Here is an 18,040-nt window from a genome sequence, read left to right on the forward strand (position 1 = left end):
CGTTCCTCTGCTGTTGCTGTATAAAACTGCACATCACGTATTACCAATAAGTTAATATATGCATGCCATAGCACCAGTTAATATTAAATCGTCCACGGAATTTCAGTTATTACAGTATTTTCTAGTGCACGAGTGAACTCTTTGTTTTAAAATAATTGATTTGATAAGCTCTCTCTGTGATCTCAGGTCAGTTGCATTATTGTTTTTACAGTGACAAGGTGCTAAAAAGAAGAGCGTCTTGTGTTTGTGTATCTCTTCGGCCTCTCTTATGCAATTAAACAGCAAATTAGATCAACGTTAAGATAATGATTTATTTGCATTTATTTATAGGTCTGCTACTGTGTCTTAATTATGGCCTTAAAATACCATTATTTTTGCAGGAATGAGTTGAACAACAGAGCCTAATAGCACATCTGGGTCTGTGCCTTGCTGCTTGAATAACTCAGTGAAAGAATCAATCAATCAATAGATTTACATTTAATTATCACCATGCATTGTGATCTGGAGCGAGATCACAGTCTAAAAGCCTGAAATGTACCGTAACAGCCTCCCTGTTGTGAAAGAGTTTGTCAGGGCACTGTAGATACTGAGATCAACATCTACATGCCAGAGCCCATTAGGCTCATGGGCTCCTTGTTCTTTGATCTGTAGACAGATGCCAACTCAGCATAAAGTGAGTAATTGAATATCGTTTTAAGAAAATTGCTTGGAACTGACAGAATCAGAACCTTTCACACTTACTCTAAGCTTTATGATACATACAGTGGTTGTTAACATTGGTTGGCCTTGTACAGGCTCAGGGGACTACTTGAAGTTATCCTTGGTGCTTAAGTGCTATGAAAGACCTTTCTAACAGAACTGGGATGCATGCTGAGTTCATGTACCACAACCTGAAATGGCAGTGATAGGGACTAATTATGATTATACCACGCGTGGAAAGGGTAAGAAAAAAAAAAAGAAGAAGAAGAAGAAGAGTTATATTATCTTCGGGATTGTGGCATGTAACATGGTTGCCATGGCTACACCATCAATTGATTTTGTAGTTGAACAGCAGGAGGTTGGTCCTCTCCTCTTCCACACAGCCAATTTTGTGTGAAGGATGCAACCAAATAAGCAAAGCGGATACGTGGCTGTGCTTTTCACGCATGTGAATACTGGAGTCATTAGAGCTTATGTTTACCAACAAATCTCTTTTCAGGATGCAGAGCAAAGATTGCATTAACAGCTCCACTGTTGCTCCCTGTAGCTCAGAGAGTGTGTGACCATGAAAGTATTTCAATCCAGACTTTCTTCCAGCCCACAACACATTCATGCATTGAGACGTTTGTTAAGATATACTGCTTTTATACCATGGTCTGAGTCAATACTCCATGCTGATTGGCTACCCTTGGCTACAATTCATGATAATGGACACCTACCAAGTAGAAAACCTAAGTAAAACTGTCTGTTCACAGCTCTGAATTAATGCATTGGTTACAATAGTATCAGCCTGTAAATAAAAGGAATAACCATAGAAACAGGTACAGAGTCAAGCCTTTGTTCACCTGACATCAATTCGGCATTGACATTCTAAATAAATTAATTGGAAAAGAATAAGATAATAAGATATCGGTCTTTTTTACAACACTGAGTGTAGCCATTCAGTGCCTTTAAACACCACAGGATGTTGAATGTAACGCACAAGTCGTATCTAAGGTTCATCCTATTTACTGGAGTAGTGAACAGCATTTCATTACATGGCAACCTATGGGATTATCCATAATTAGAAGCACAATATCTTCTCCCAAAGATAAAATGGTTTTCTTAATTTTCCATGACAGATTTACATAGTTTTTTTGTTTGTTTGTTTGTTTTTTCCTGTGCTTTTCTCACTGTCCAGTTGGTGATGACATGCACACAAAAATGGAATAATCAGCATATAATGATAATTGGTGGGTTTTTAGGTCACTGACAATCAAATCTGATCATTTCAGACCTTCAGACTTACAAGCGTCAAAGCAGATTTTTGAGTGTGAAACACCTAAAAAATTATATATATATAAAGTGTGAAACTAATCAGTAGTCAGTAATCACTTTTCATCTCTGGCATGTATGATACAAACCAAGGAAAGTCTACCTTTTTCAAGTCCTCTATATGTCACGAATGAAGTGCAAAAGGGCTCAAAATGTATGCATTTAAATGATATAGGCAGCTTCCCCAGTTGCCTGTATGATTTCACACTGATGGAAGAATAGCTGTCAACCTTTCAGCTTCCCCCGCTGCATCGGCATGTGAATTAGCTATTCCATCCCTGACAACAAATCACAGAAGAACTTTTTGACCTTCTCATCGTACATGACACCTGTCAGCTATGTATTTGATATGTTGACTCCAATACCACTGCTGGCTAACCTTTAAAGTCCACCCCCAAGACTAAATACTTTACACTGTAAATGCATCATCAAATGGCATTCCTCACAACCCATTTAATGAGGTTGTGCTTTCGGAAAATCAGCCCACAAGAGAGAAATGCTGATTAGAGTGGCAAGAGGGTAAAAAAGCAAACTCTCACATCGGAAATGATGATGAAATGACCTGTGCCCCAAGCTCCGATTCCCACTATAATTATTTAAGACACATCTTCAGTTCAAAGTGCTACCTTTGAGATAAAAAAAAAAGACTGCGAGTAAGAAAAGGTAGCAAAGCTCTTGGCTTATATTTGTTTGATTTTCTGGGCTTTGCTAAAGCTCTACTAGATGCGAGTAGAGTCTGTGTTGTTGAGATGTAGTGCAGGTCTTGGTAGTTTTACTTTGTGCATTATCAGAAGCTTTCAGAGGAAACATAAATAGTGTGCTGGGCCAACAAATTCAAATAAGCCTATTTCATTTCAGACAGAATTTATGATGCTGCATTTCATTTCACAGCCTAAAGAGAGGCAGCCAGGTCTGGACTATTTTAGCACTTATAAGTGTATCTTTTTTTTCTTCTTCTTCTTCTTCTTCTTCCACTTGCCTCTGCTCTCCTTCAGTGGCACTGCATCATCAACTGATTCACCTCTTTATGCCTGTAATGCACCAAAGCAGAACACAGGGTTGGATCGCACAAGAGGTAAATGTGGAGAGTGGTGAAATTAGCTGGTAGCTCCATGGTGTCACTTGGAGAGGCCTTCTGTCACATCCTGTAATAACAAGACCAGGCCGTGTGTTGAGAAGGGAATGCAGCGTAAAGACAGCGATGGCTGAGAAAGGTTGACACTGTGCAGCCAGTAATTGTGAAATAATGAGTATAATTTGCAAAGGTAAGAGGCATGTGGCTTGCATTAGCAATGATATCTCTCTCACCTATACTTACACACTTTCGTCAGCACAAGACAGCAAATTCTGCTGCACCGGTAGACCACAGCTGTGTGGGGGTGTGAGAAGAGGCAGATAAAAAGGAGAATGAGCAAAGAGGGGGAAGGGGAGAGGCAATGAAAAAGAAGATGGAGAGACAGAAGTGATGGGGCAAGAATGAATGAGGAACAGCAAAGACAGAAAGGTACAAAACAGCAGAAAGAGAGGGGAGGAGAAAGAGAGTGACAAAAAGGGAAGATATGACAGAGGGAGGAAGCACAGTACAGCTCCTGAGATTTAATAGCAGCATCCTGCCCCTGCCATAGATTCTCCTGCCTACGTCTCAATGAGGCACCATCTGTCATGGGCTCGTTACTTCCAAGTCTCTCACACTCCAACCCTGCTTAAAAACACAACACAGAGGAGGGGAAGGAGGAAGCCACGGAGGAGCTGTCACATTGACTTTAAAATGAGGATGAATGGGTCAAAGTGAAGCGAGACTGACAAGAGAGGTGTCAGGGTTCCTGTTCTGCTGGCATGTACAGTGTGAAGTCTGATCAGCAGTTAGATGTTGGCATCCACTGGTGCATGTTCTGCTTTTTCGCCCCTTTCCACCAGCCCCACACCTCGTGCTTCACAGCCGACCCAAGCACAACATCTAATTGCATCTAATTAAACGACTTCAGAAACTTTAAAAAGACACGACACACAGAGAAATTTAGCTGCTCTGGCACTTGCAAAGCCTTAGAGGTGAAATCGCACCTGTGCCAAGCAAATTTGAATCAAGCAGACCTCCAAATTCCTGAGCTGTTTGTAACCATTTTTGATTATTAATCCCCCCCCACTAGGTCTGCTGGCCAAGTCTCAAAACAATCATTCCTGCCCTGATTAATGGCCTGCTCTAAGCACCGATGCATGCCAACCAAGATGGAGGGGCTTCATGATGGCAGAATTATATGAGGATTTGTGGCTGTCTGGGCGCTTTGATGCAGAGAGGATAAATCAACTGAGCAACAAAGGTTAAGTCTATTCCAATGCTTTAACGTCACAAGGGATTTCCCACGAGGGACTGGCTCCAGCGTTTGCCTTAACTGAAGTCATTGCAGTGACTGATGACAGGTCTTGAAAAAGTTAAAGGGTTAAAAGAGCTCTGTTGTTGTCTCTGTTCCTCTTCTTTGTATGAGGATCTTAGGCATAGAGAGACAGAAAGCGAGACAGCTAGACCACTTCAAAAGATAGACCTCTTTCCTACTTCAAGCTGGGCCCTCTCTGCAGTGTCATCAGGGCCCACAGGATGGGGCTCTTCCTGTTGATAACAGCTCTGTTTAAAATCACCATTAATGAAAGGAGACAGGTTATCACCCTCGACATATCGCCCTCATCAGTCCTCCCTTTAAACGCTTCATTAAACCTGCAAAGGAAATTTCACAAACAAGCTTCAAACGGTTTAGCACCCGACTTTTGAAATCACAGTAATTAATGGGACCGGTTTGCCACTGATGTCAACACCAATTTACGAAGGCATAATGAAGATTTTACCTGCTGATTGTCAATTAACACAGCACACAGCGGTGACATGCATTCACAGGTACAATGCATTCACCTTGAAAGCTTCGTGTTTGTGTTCTCGTTTCTGTGATTACCGATAACAGAACTCCTCCTTCCTACTTACTAAACTTAATTCCTGTTAAAGTGTAAATTGTGCTTGTCAATGGCAGGGGGCAGATATTAAACATGGAAGGTGAATTATATAGCAAGACAGCACAGCACAGCACTGGGTATTTAAATAAATGCTTTGTTCCACTAAGCCCGGTCCTAGGGGATACACTTAGACCTTACCGGAAATACATTTAACCTGCTACACAGAGAATATCTGGGGCAAGAAACTGCTTTGAGGCCTATAAAGGAATGACCTGGCTTTGATTTGGTATGCAGCTTTAGCTTTGCTTCTGTCCCAGTGGTTACATTTCCTCTATCTCCTTTCTTGGTGTTGCTGTCTTCTCTTGCGTCTTTTCTTTTTCTCTCTGTCTACCTTTGTCTGTCTGTTGTGCCCCCTGCCACATGCACACAGACAGCAAAGACACAGAATCACTTGCCGACCAGGCTGGAGTGAGGCAGATTTCGATCAAATAGCCAGTGCACCCGTCTCACCTTTAATCTTTATCGATTGCTGAAACAAGTTGTTTGACTCTTTCAGAGAAAAGATTTCAAATTCTCTCTGTATGGCAAGTAAGATATTTGCTGCAGCACACACAGACATCTGCCCTAACACATGCATGCACACAGAGGCACCTTAGTGACAGAGGTTGCACTGTCAATATGAGGATAAAAGGCAAAAAAGGAGAGAGGAGGGGAAGGAGATTGAGGAAGAAGGCTGAAGAGGGTGGAGGGCAGAACAAGACAGACACACTACAAAGCGAAAACGGAGGAAAAAAAGTGTTTTGTTAAGGGGTGAGAGGTGTCAGAGTGGCAAAAAAAAGGAGAGAAAAGACGAGGTGAGATGAGGAGAACAGGGTATTGATGGGGATAGCGGGTGGTGGAGCTGTTCTGTCAGTCTTGGCACATCGTTCCTCTCATTACGGTTTCACTTCCTGGCTTCAGCCTGCTCTCTGGTCCTCCCCCACGGCTAGCCCTGGAGCAGGGATCCATCCAGCCCAGCCCTCCTGTCAACGCAAGCCCAGCTCAGCAGCTCTGGCCCAGGCATCTGTCAGCCCACACAGTCCCCTGTCAGCCCTAGCCTATTGGCCAGTCCATATTGGCACAGCACAGCAGGACAGAAAAAGAGTATAATATAGCACAGCAAAGCATCCATCAACAAAGCTCACGGTAAAACAGCGCAGGACGGCATCGTAGGCATCCATCACAAGCGGACCCGGCATAAACCTAGCCCTGGTCTCTGAAGGGACTGACAAACAACAATGCCACTTTGTAAAATCCAGTTAAAAAAAAAAGACGCATTTAACAAGACTTTTTGTTTACAAGCATCAGTAAATGTTTGCTAGCATTTACAAGCTTTTTTATGTTAGCGGAGACTATGTATTCTGCAGAGGATTATGGGCTTGGAGAGGATTCTGCAGAGGATTGCGAACATGGAGATGCTGTTGTGATAAAAAAAAAAAAAAAAAAGGCCTGATTCTTTTGCCAAATATTGAAATAAATAAAGTCACGCCGGCTAAATAACACAGCTGAGATACTGCATCATTGTGAGGGCTGCAGTCAGTTAATGGGATGGATTTTCATTACCAATCGTTGAACCGTGGCTGGCTATTCCAATCAAATTGAGTTCCCTGCAAGCGACTTGTTGAATGCGCCTCAGCCGTAGACAGCCGTGCTCTTATTTCTCATTCTGGTCCAGCAGAGCCCAGCACAAGCTGAGAAACCCGGCCCTGCCTAGACACACCTTGACAGCTACTCTGCTAGAAGGAAGCTAAAGCCACAGGCAGACAAGTGCTCTGACAAGTGATAGGAAGTTCTCTGTTTCTCAAGGAGTCATTCATTAATGAGAACAGGAGATAGCCACTACTGAGCATGCTCTACTCTCCACACCAAAGGTTGTCGGGACCCTCAGGAGGCTCGAACAGTTCACGAGAAGACAGACAAAGAGGAGGGAAAGAGGTAGTAGAGAAACCCGATCTGTAGCATAGATCAATGAACAGATCCTTTGATTTCTATTCCGTGCTGTCCACCTCTGTTCCAGAGTGTTGATGGATAGATGAGAAGAGAGAAGAAGCACAGAGTGTGAGGAATGGCCAGGATGAGAGGCAGTCGGGGTGAGAAAACAAGGATAGCGAGAGGAAGAGGGGAGGAGTGGTGAGGCAGAGGTGCGAAGAGATGAGAGGGAACGAGATACGCCGACGGAACATGAGAACGTTTGGAGCAGCAGAATATGGCTCTGACTGAAGTCTGAGTGTGGCGGCATGTACAGCACCATGTGTTGTGTGTGATTATTTATCTATTTCTTTGACCCATATGGAGCAGCATATGGTGACTGCTAACTGAAAGGAAGTAATACAATTAGGAACATTTGGATGATTAATAGTCCCAGTCACCTGTATTTATCCGAGAGCTTACATGATGATCTGGAGGAGCCACACTCACAGTATGAATGCAATTCACAATTAAACCTGCTTGTCTCACTTACACAGAGGATATAAGTGGGTGCATCATGTTGCACTGCAAATGTTTTCTCTCTTCATGATCTGGAAACTGATGCTTGCCTTAAGTTCTTGACTGCTGTCACAGAACTGTAGAAAATAACAGTAAGCTGTTTCAATATTACCTTCGATGTTCCTCTGTCGTCGTGTAAACTGTGAAAGTGCCTCTCTATGATTTCGTTTTTTGTTATTTTACCATGGCTGGGAGGTTCAAATCAAACAATACAACTGTGTGTCAGAAGACAGCCAAAAACTTTTCATTACTGAAGTGATTGGCATCATGTTGTTAATGCTTGTTTCATGTTTTTGGGGTCTATGGATGCCAGCCAGTCTGTTGGTGATGCAATTGATGAACCACTATGGTCCGGAATCAAATATCTAATCAACTATTGGACGAGCTGCTATGACTTTTGGTACAGACAGATATTCATGGGACCCATAATATGATGACCCCCTGACTTTTCCTCTAGGGCCACCTTGAGGTTGATATTTGTGGTTTTGTATGAAATGTCTTAACAAGCATTGGATGGATCGTCATGAAATTTGGTAGATAGATGCATGTCCCCCTCAGGATCATTTTTAAAAACTCTGCTCTCCAAAATCAACAATTCAAAATTTTAATTTGTCTCATGCTTAAGTTTATGAACAAACACCTACATAATTAATGAAATAAATGTACAGCTAAAACTTTTGATGACACCAAAAGGCTTGAATTAACGTCTAACCTCAGTGACCCACAGATGAAATACCTCTTTAGTAGATTCCTTTTGTCAGAGACAGATCTTTTAGAAACTTAACCAGTTCAGAGAAAAACATGACATCTTATATTTCAATAACAGTTGTTGTACCAATGAATGTTTATACAGGGCAGTTTATTAAATTACACAACCTTTTAATTATCAGCTGTGGTTGAGGTCATTTTCATGTGTTTATCCAATAATCTTCACAACTGTTTCTATTAACTTTATTGCTGTATCTTTAGAAAGTGTGCTTTATTTTCTCTTTTTCTACAATGGCGCCTCTTTTCCATTACCCACCGTCCACACAAGTTACATCTCATCTCAAATCCACTTGAGGAGCTTAAAGCCTTTCATGTCTACGGTACATATTAATGCGTGATGAACGTCTGGTTATAATTGACTGAGTAACAATTCTGCAGTTTCTGAACTGTATATGTTTCTAGCAATCACAAAGTATCAGCCTATCCTTGAGAGGCATTTGTCTCCAGCATCACTAACAGACAGGGTGACTGGAGTTGTTTTCTACAAGAAAACAACAAGGCTTGTATGACAAATCTGTAGATTAGAGGCTACGCACTTTGAACAATTACATTATGACATTTCAAGGATGTATTGTCTGTTAAACCTCTGTGTTGCAAGTCTGTAGTTTACTCCAAAACTCTAGACAGTTGTCTTCTACTCTCCTTGCCAGCTCAGGATGGAGGTTCAGTAACAACATACTGTCTAATGTTTAAAGTTTTTGAAAGAGACAACTGAAGGAAACTTGTCTGTTCAAATCTCCTACTTCTGTCTTCAACCTCACGGTTTTTGTTTTTTCTCCCATTTACTTCACAGTAGGAGACAACTGGAAATGACAGAGGACAGGAAGTGAGCTCAGAGAGAACAGAGTTGCTGAATGGTCAATCACAGTATTAGAACCTTTATGTAGAGGGAAGTTTCCATTTTTATCATACGTTTAAAATCATGAAGAATCTGACGATATTATGACATTTCTGGTACTGTATTAGATTGCTTTTACAATACAGCAAATTTGATTGTGTTTGGATAGAAAATCCTGCACACAAAAAACATCAGCAGTTCCATACAGCACATCAGACAGTAAGCCTGATAAATGAACAGGTGGTGAACAGAGACTGACGCATCACATCTCAGAAGCTGATGTACTGCTGACCTCTTTTTCTCCCACACTGTGCAACAGTGTCACAGACTGTTCTTTACAAAGTATGTTCTACGTCTGCCTGTTTCAGCGTTACACCCGAGCTGCAATACAGTCGATCGCAATTCTGTTCAGTGACATGTTTTGATGTTTTATGGACATTTCTTCGCATTTCCATTGAATTCCAAATGATGTTTTTTGTATCTTTGAAAAGGTTTGAACATGTAAGTTGCATGAATCAATCACTGCAGGAGCCCATCATTCATTGATGATTTGCAGAGGTTAATGCTCAAAACTCATACCACATAAAATGTTTCCTCTGGATTCACAGACTTTGTGCTTTTGTAATTTTAGGGAAGAGTCGTTCACATAGCTCTCCGTGATTACAGAAAAATGCGTCTGAAACAAAACAGAATAAACAACTTTGTCGAGTGGAAAGTAGAAGATAGATGTCAAAGTGAGTCAATAAATGTGGCGAGTTATCGTGGTTCCACACAAAGGGATGCAACATCAACAGGGACTCAAGCTGCGAGTACAAGCCTTCAACAAATCTGACATCCAGCTCCCACTGGGTAACAGGCTGAGGTGACTGCACCACCACTTTTGTGCATCACCCGGGGTCACCTGCCAAAGACAGCCTCACTCCGCTGCCTCGCTAATCTACTCTCTTGTAGCCCAACACACTCCAAAGCAGTGTGCGCAGCCAAGGCTCGGGGAGTCATGGGAATTTGCATGTGAGGCGCATCCACTGTCGAGTTGCATTACAGCTGATATCCATTCTCATTGATTCCAACGTCTTCTCACATTTACATTTATTCATTAGGCAGACGCTCGGCTCCCATCCCTCCCGTGTGAGACGTCTTAGCTCGAGCTTACTTGGCGTAATGTTCTGACAGCATGCAACAAGAAGTAAACAAGAGGATACCGGTGTCCTTTCTCATCCACCGGAATAGGCTCACTGTTAACGGAGATGTATTTATCAGAGAGCGGAAAAGGAGGCAGATTTAAAGAAGGAGACTGAGAGGGAGGGAGGGGGTAAAGAAAGACAATGAGAGGGCGAGTGGGAGGAAGTGTGCAAAGGATGAACCGAGGATGGGAAAGAGAAAGACATGCTCAACCTCAGGATAAGTGCTGACTTGTCTGATTAGGTTAACTAACTTTGGAATATCCTTGCTGGTCAGCAGTATTGTACACAGCACCGCTGAAATGTCTTGCAATATTCCCAGCTTTGCCAATTGTTTGAAGAAATAATTGTGCTTTTAAACCTTTACTTAAAACAGGAACTTACTTATGGAATTGCATAATTGCTGTTATTTGTTTGTTCCCTATCTATGAAACTTCACATTTCCTTCTTCCTAATAAGATATTGTGCCCTTTCTTTTCATGCCATCTCGCTCTGCGTTCCCTAATGAGAAACCAAGCCTTGCATTTCTGTTTCCTTCCCCCCACCTTACTCGCTCTTGTTGTGCCCACAGGTGTTATGTTGATGACAAAGTGTCCAAGGTGGCCTGGCTCAATCGATCCAACATCATCTTTGCCGGTCAGGACAAGTGGTCCCTGGATCCCAGAGTAGATCTGGTCACCAAAGGACAGCTGGAGTACAGCCTGCGCATACAGAAGGTAATACTGACCTAGAAACTGCACTATAGTGCACATAAATTTGATTGGCCATAGTAATTTTGAAGGGAGCAAAGGAGGAAGTGAGGTAATGCTATATAAAGATCACAATACTTGTTTGTGTCCCATGTCAAACTGAGAGTAAATGTTGACTTATTTTAACCTGTGTGAAGCTTTTATGTAACATACGTAACAGAGATATTCGAAACCTAAACCACAACCTTTTTCTAAACATAACCAAGTAGTTTTGGTACCAAACCTAAGGAAGCGGCGACCATTTCACAACACGATGACGAAAATGCGGTACACCTATCGTTGGGAGTCATTGACAATCAACCTTTCAGTCATTTAGCAATGAGAACATGTTGAAACATCAGTGTTTTAAATATAAAACATGTTGTCATTTAACGTCTTGGGGTTACATAGAATATGAATAATTTGCAAGTTATTCCATAACTAAGTTAATTGAACTTGAGAAAGCAAGTTCGACAACTGTTCTCTCACACTGACTGCCTGTTAGACGCATTTCAATCAATGTTTTTGTCAGTTTGAAGAGTCAGCTCAACATAGAGCTGCATCTGTTAGTACGAAGGCAACATGCGAGGCTGCTCCCACTGGAGTACGGAGGTCGGGACTGAATTCAAGCATTGGTTTTTTGTCATGAGAAGAAACAACCATAGCTTATTGTGACATGTCTTAAAGACTAGAGATCTGCCAATGTGCTCATCATTCTTCTTTATAAACTTCAGTTGATGAGTTGAGTGAAATCTCAGCAGTGCATTCATTCACCTCATCATTTCAGTTCAAAAGATAAATCAGAAAAATTCATGATTATAAAAACTAGAAAATTAGAAATTGTAAGTTGACTTGAGGGGAAATTGTTCAAATGTTTGCATTTACATTAAGTAGAAAAGATTAGTTAATTCCAAGTAATCTATAAAAAGATACAAACACAGAGGACGCCGCCAGGCATTTTCCTGCTCACTGTTAAATGCATCCAGTCTCTGTCGAGCTGCAACGTGGCCTCATATTTCTGAAGAATGCTGCACATTGTTGGGCTGCCAAATCGGTGGAGGCCTTGCATTTTCTGAAGCCAAGTCGAAGGATCAAAAATCACAAGACTGAGGGAGTCACATGTGATTTCAAACTCTTCAGCCAAATCCCTGAGTAAATTTGTCAGATCCCAGTCAACATCAGCATTAGAGACAGTGTGTGTCCTGTGGCCCTCACAGCAGCCCTGTCTGTCCTCCATGCGACCAATCCAAGCCTGCATCATGGAAGAGCTTCCTCATCCATCCATAATGGCCTGTGCAGTTCACTGAGCACCCATTCAGTCCAAGGAAGTCCAACCAAATGTGCATTCCTGGTAATAACAACATTCTATTTTATTGTGTGCAGGTGGATGTGTATGATGAGGGCTCGTACACCTGCTCCATACAGACCAAGCAGCAGCCCAAGACCTCACAGGTCTACCTTATTGTACAAGGTAAGCAGCATCTGCACAAATACTAGCAGCAAAGGTGAACATATAACACGCTACCGATCCATGCCAGCTGGAAAGATATGAGCTTGGAAATCGGGAATATATACGCTAAACAGAAGACAAAGGCTTACTGCTGCTCATCAGCCAGGATTTTCCTTTAATAGATGTTTACACATTTTAATGTCTCAAGTTGGAGACGTCATTGTCCAGCAACACACAAGCAGCAGACATCAGTGTCACTATCACTCTATTATTAAATGCTGAAACGTGTCCCTCTAAGGGGTCTGCAAGGAAAACATATGAATATGTATTGTCAGGAAAAAAATGACGTGTCACAAACTCCTGCCTGCAGCAACAGAATTTCTTGTTCCAGTTCAAATGAATCTTAAGTGCACTTGAAAAGCCTTCAGCATTAGTTTTCCATTTCAAAGGATAGGAAGTTATTTCTCCTCAATGGAGACAGCAGGGAAGTTGAGAGCAAGAGATAATCACGAAGAGAGAGAGAGAGAGAGAGAGAGAGAGAGAGAGAGAGAGAGAAGGTGCTGCAGGATTTGATACAAGGCCGGAAGGGTGGAAATTAACTTTTCCTTTCTTTCTTTTTGCCAAAAGTGTCTTTAAAAGTTATCTTTTGGGTTTTAAGGTGCTAGCTCCTGAGATGAAAGAGAAGCAAAACTACAACATAAAATTATTGTACCTGAGAGGTTTGACAAAAAGGTGGATGCATACGATGCAGAGTCATGTTTTCAGCCTATTTTTTTGTGACCGTGCCTGGAAATCTGCTGACAGTCATCCCAGACAACACATTTCACAACAACTTTTTGAAGAAGCACTTTAAAAAGTCAGTGCTTATCTTGTCACAAAGTACTGTAATTATGCAGAAGACAAATACATTTACATGAAGGTATTGCCAAGCAGCTATGGCGCAATGAACAAATCAGTGATTGGATGTGCCAAAAGTCCCTCAAGTTGAACAAGGATAAACCAGAAATAATAGTTTTTTTTTGTATCAAATGAAAATAACTCAAACTCATTGCTTAGCTTGAATCTGTGATGCTCAGTCTTTGTGCTATCATGGACACGGATTATATTTTCCAACCACATTAAGACAATAAGAATATGAGGCTGCTGACACATGAGAAATACAGCAAGAATGAAAGGACCAAGAAAGTGGAACACATCACTCAGATCATTGCACCAGCTCCCCATTTCTTTGTAAATATTGATTTTAAAATACTTTCAAAATTATAAAGTACCAAAGAGCTTAGAGCCAAAACGCATTTCAGATCTGCTGCCATGTTGGGAATGATGCACACCATCCAGATCATCTGGGACAGGTCTGCTTCAGAGAGTCTAAACATGCAGAGGCAGCCTTCAGTTTTCATGTACCTTGTTAGATCAAACTGACAAACAATGAAAAATTGAGGCTCCAACTCGGCATTCTTAAATCAGGGCTTCTAACATTTATGCCGCTTTTTTATTAAATCAGAAATCTTCGATTTATTCTGGATTAATCATTTCTCTTATTCTGATTTCTGATTTCACCTTCATTTCTTGTTTCTATTTTATATTTCTGTTTTTTTAAATCCTGTTTGTGTGTCTCATACATCCTCTTTTTTTTTTTTTTTTTTTTTTGCTTTGCCTTCTTGAATTCTTGTCTGTCACTGTCTTATTTTTGAAAGTTGCTATACACATTAATATCCCTTACCCTGCTTGAGTGCTACAGTTCAATTATTCATTTTCTTGCCCAGTGACATGAGAATATTAATAGCACTTTTATGCTTTTAACGTAAATATGTATGTGGAGCAAGCAGCCACTTGGCTTATTTTAACTTATGTTAGCACAACCACAACTTGATGTTTTAACACCTTGTTTTTTTTTTGTTTTTTTTTGTTTTTTTTTGGAGATTAAATAAATGAGCAATAACATGTTAATAACTGAGCTGTGGAGGTGCCACTATAGATGTTTCCTCCCATTTCCAGCCTTTATGCTAAGCTCAGCTAACCAGGTACTGGCCTCAGCAACAGTGCATGGTATTTATGAGTGCCCTATAGCCTATATGTGTATAACATACATTACTAAAACTTCCTGGCTCAGAAAAAACCTTTCACTGTCAAATGAAGGCAAATGATCTTGGAAAACGCCTCATTAATTTGTAATGATCTTCTCACTTCCACATGTTACAGCAACTGCAGGCTTGTGACTGTTTTTTTTTACTGTCAGAACACTTGGCCCTTTTAGTCCTTTAAACCACTGAGATATCTCTCAATTGCTGGTAACCTCTTGGGACCATGAAATAAGAACAATAAAAACACTGAGCTGTGCATCAAGGCCAAGAAAAAAATCCAAAATGCCATTGCTAAGTCTCTGTAGTTAGTTGACAGAAATTGCTCTTAACCTGTCAGAAATAGGCTGCCTGACAGACACAAGTGCAATACCTGAGTGCTCAAAAATGGGATCTCCTATAGTGTGCATGAGTGTGGGGGTGCATGTCTATGTATGCCGTGCTTCCAGCTATGAATCCCTCAACTGCCATCCTTCCACTATCTCAAGAAAACATGGTGAAGCACGACAGGGAGCACTGTATATGGAACAAATCTAATGTTGCAGCTCAATACGCTTCACCATAGATGATTGTTTCATCAATCAGTCGTTTGTTTTTGCTTTAACTGCCCTTTTAAACCTTACTGACTGATGTGAAACCTGACCCCAGATAAAGACTACAGGCTGTCAGTTTCAGGAAATGCGCTCCAGTGTAATTTAACCACAAATTGTGCAGCCAACAAGAGAACTTTTCATGCAGCTATGAACTGAAGATGTCATTCATTATTAGCATTTTTAAAGGTCAATATGTGAGTTGATGCCCCTCTTCTTGGATCCATGGTCGCAAATTACTTCTCCTTCCCAGAATCCATTGTGTCCAATCACTCAGTGCTTGATCATTGGAATGTCCTGCGTCGACTTCCGGAGTTTCTGTCAGCGGCCTCGTTTATCACGGCTAATGTGACAGTTATAGCCAAACATTGATTCTGTTGCTTTCTTTCCTTGTTATTTTGTCCTCTGCTGAGCCTCTCAAAGTCCCATTCAATTTTGCTGCCATTGTTATGCTCATCTGCTGTATTTCCCCACTCTGTGGGTGTAATCTTCTCCTTGAGGTTCAGTTCAGCTCCTTTCATCTAAACTTCAGTGCTGTGCTGACAGCGTAGGTTCCTGGCAATTACCATGAATGTTTTACTCCGAACAAATACTATGAAGTTTTTATTTACTTTTAAACTAAGGTCAAATATGGAACACAGATGTGTAGGAACTGCTGCATGTGGAATACTGATTAAATAACAAGAGCAAATAAATAAAATCCTGCTTCATGAACAATCCACCACTTATTTAACTTCAACTTCAGTCTAGTGGTATTTAATCATCTGTCTGCTCTATATGTACATTTACTGCACTTCTTTCACTAAGGGAAGATAAGAGTGTGTGTTTGTGGGCGGCTCCACTATACCATCACACACAATAAACTAAATCAGCGCCTGCAAAACTCAATCAACTCTGCAGGAAAATAATTCACCCCCCCCCCCTTCATCTTGTAATGGGTAGGAAAATGTTCCAAACATCAAACATTGCCACTGGTTACAGACCCAAGAGCAGGTTCACATAACCAAACCTGACAATTTTATGCTAGCAGGGACAGGGACATAATTGGAAAACAAATGATCAGACAAAGTAAATTTGCGGTGGATGAAAAAGTGGTGGACTCGCAGGGCTGAGGCGAGTGGTACCAAGCAGCAGGGTCACTGCACACGACAAGAATCCAAATATAATGGCAGGCTTTCCACCCCAATGCAATTTGATTTTTATGAAACACAGACGCAGAAGTTTAGCCGATGGGCAAGCCCGGGCCTCTGTGATGATTTGAAGGTTTGACTTTGATGTTTGCCAAGTCTATTAGGAAGTCAAGAGATGTTTATACACGTGGAAATATAAGTATGAGTTTGTGTGTCAGTGGCTATTAGAGATATCATTCAGGATTACCATATGCATGTACTTTGTACTTTGTACTTTTCCTTTCATATACACATATGAAATCATTCACATACTATACTGAAAATCACACGAACATGCACGTGAGATGCTTTTACATAGACAGCTGAAACACAACCAACCGTGTCTGCGCATGCACACGTCCCGTTGTGCCACCTGATTCAGTCACAGCTGCAAAGCATGAAAAATGTTTTTTCTTTTAACCAGTTAATCTCTTCATTTCACTTTTACCATTGCGTATGGAGAGGCAATAAAGAGTAATACTCACTTTACACAGTTTGAACTTGAACCAAATGGCATCCCATTAAAATTAGAACTATGCTGCATTGATGGGATTTTTGTAGTTTGCATAAAGCTCAAGTTAAATATTCCACCATTTGATCTAGCTAGAAAAAGTATACTCTGTAAACGCTGCGTCTGACAGCAATCCCAGTGAGGGGGAACAGTCTGTGCTTTCATGCTGATATCCTGATATCTGCAGTGTTAATTCCTGCCTGTCACACACATAAATTGCTTGGCTGTCAATAATGATACAGTTCCCTACAGATGGCAGAAGTACATTTCTCTGTATGTAAAAGAAAAAAATATTTCACATATTACAGAGTTAAATAGCTTATTCCTTCGTAGCTATTGTCACACTGAACGAACTGAAGCTTTCTTGAATCCATCTGGGTAAGACTAATGTAACCTTGGAACATCCAGTGATCTGCAACAATTGTGGAGATAATTTTATGATTTTCCCTTTTCTTTTTAATTATTCAATCAAGCCAAAATGCAATTTTTTTACCAGGGGCCAACACGCATGGCCTAGCAAATGCTCATAGTTATGGTGTGTGACCAACACTATTAAACAACTGACACGTTACAATGACCAGCGGGCAGTGAAACAAGATGAGACAGCAGTAAGAGATTGACTGGCAGGCAGGTGACAACACACTATAGAAGCTTAAGTCCTAAAGTATCAACAGCTATTGGATATATCCCCATGAATGTTTGTACATTTATTCATGGTCGCAGTGAACTAGGATGATGAACGTGGTAAGCAGTATATCTGCCAATCATCAGCACTGTCAGTATGTTAGCATGTTGATGGTAGCCTTTAGCTTAAAGCACTGCTGTGCATGAATACAGCCTCACGGAGCTGCTTGCATGGCCACAGACTCCAAGTTTTTTTTAAATCTCACTATGTTATTTTAAGAAATAATGGTGGGGGTGGTTTTTACTCATGAGGAGGTGCAGTAAAATATTATTAATGTTAGGGAGGGCCTCTCTTTCAAAGAAAAAAAAAAAAAAAAACATGGCACATAAACGCAAATATAGCCCCAATCCCCAACCCAATAATATTCATACAGTCATTTATACAACCATATCCAGCTGCAGTGTTTCAGCAAATTCAGCAAATCTCAACATGCTATGCAAATGTGTTTTATAATATGCAGAGACTGGGGAGTGATTCATTCATCTCATGAGGTCCTCTTAAAATACTCATCCCACAGGAGCGGACCTTTTACTTCACTTAGCCCTTACTATAACTGACTA

The 18,040-nt window shown here is 41.0% G+C and overlaps 1 protein-coding gene across 4 annotated transcripts in view; it reads left to right on the forward strand.

Annotated features, from left to right (window-relative positions):
* The window catches only part of lsamp (limbic system associated membrane protein), a 412,893-nt gene that overhangs the window by 329,133 nt on the left and 65,720 nt on the right, over positions 1-18,040 (forward strand). For all 4 annotated transcript variants that reach the window (XM_076734636.1, XM_076734635.1, XM_076734634.1 and 1 more), the window contains 2 exons: positions 10,838-10,982; positions 12,378-12,465. In XM_076734636.1, the coding sequence (XP_076590751.1) occupies positions 10,838-10,982; positions 12,378-12,465 (233 nt within the window). The remainder of the gene's footprint in view (positions 1-10,837; positions 10,983-12,377; positions 12,466-18,040) is intronic.

The sequence above is a fragment of the Chaetodon auriga genome, chromosome 7 (assembly GCF_051107435.1).
Source record: "Chaetodon auriga isolate fChaAug3 chromosome 7, fChaAug3.hap1, whole genome shotgun sequence".
Classification (NCBI taxonomy): Eukaryota; Metazoa; Chordata; class Actinopteri; order Chaetodontiformes; family Chaetodontidae; genus Chaetodon; species Chaetodon auriga.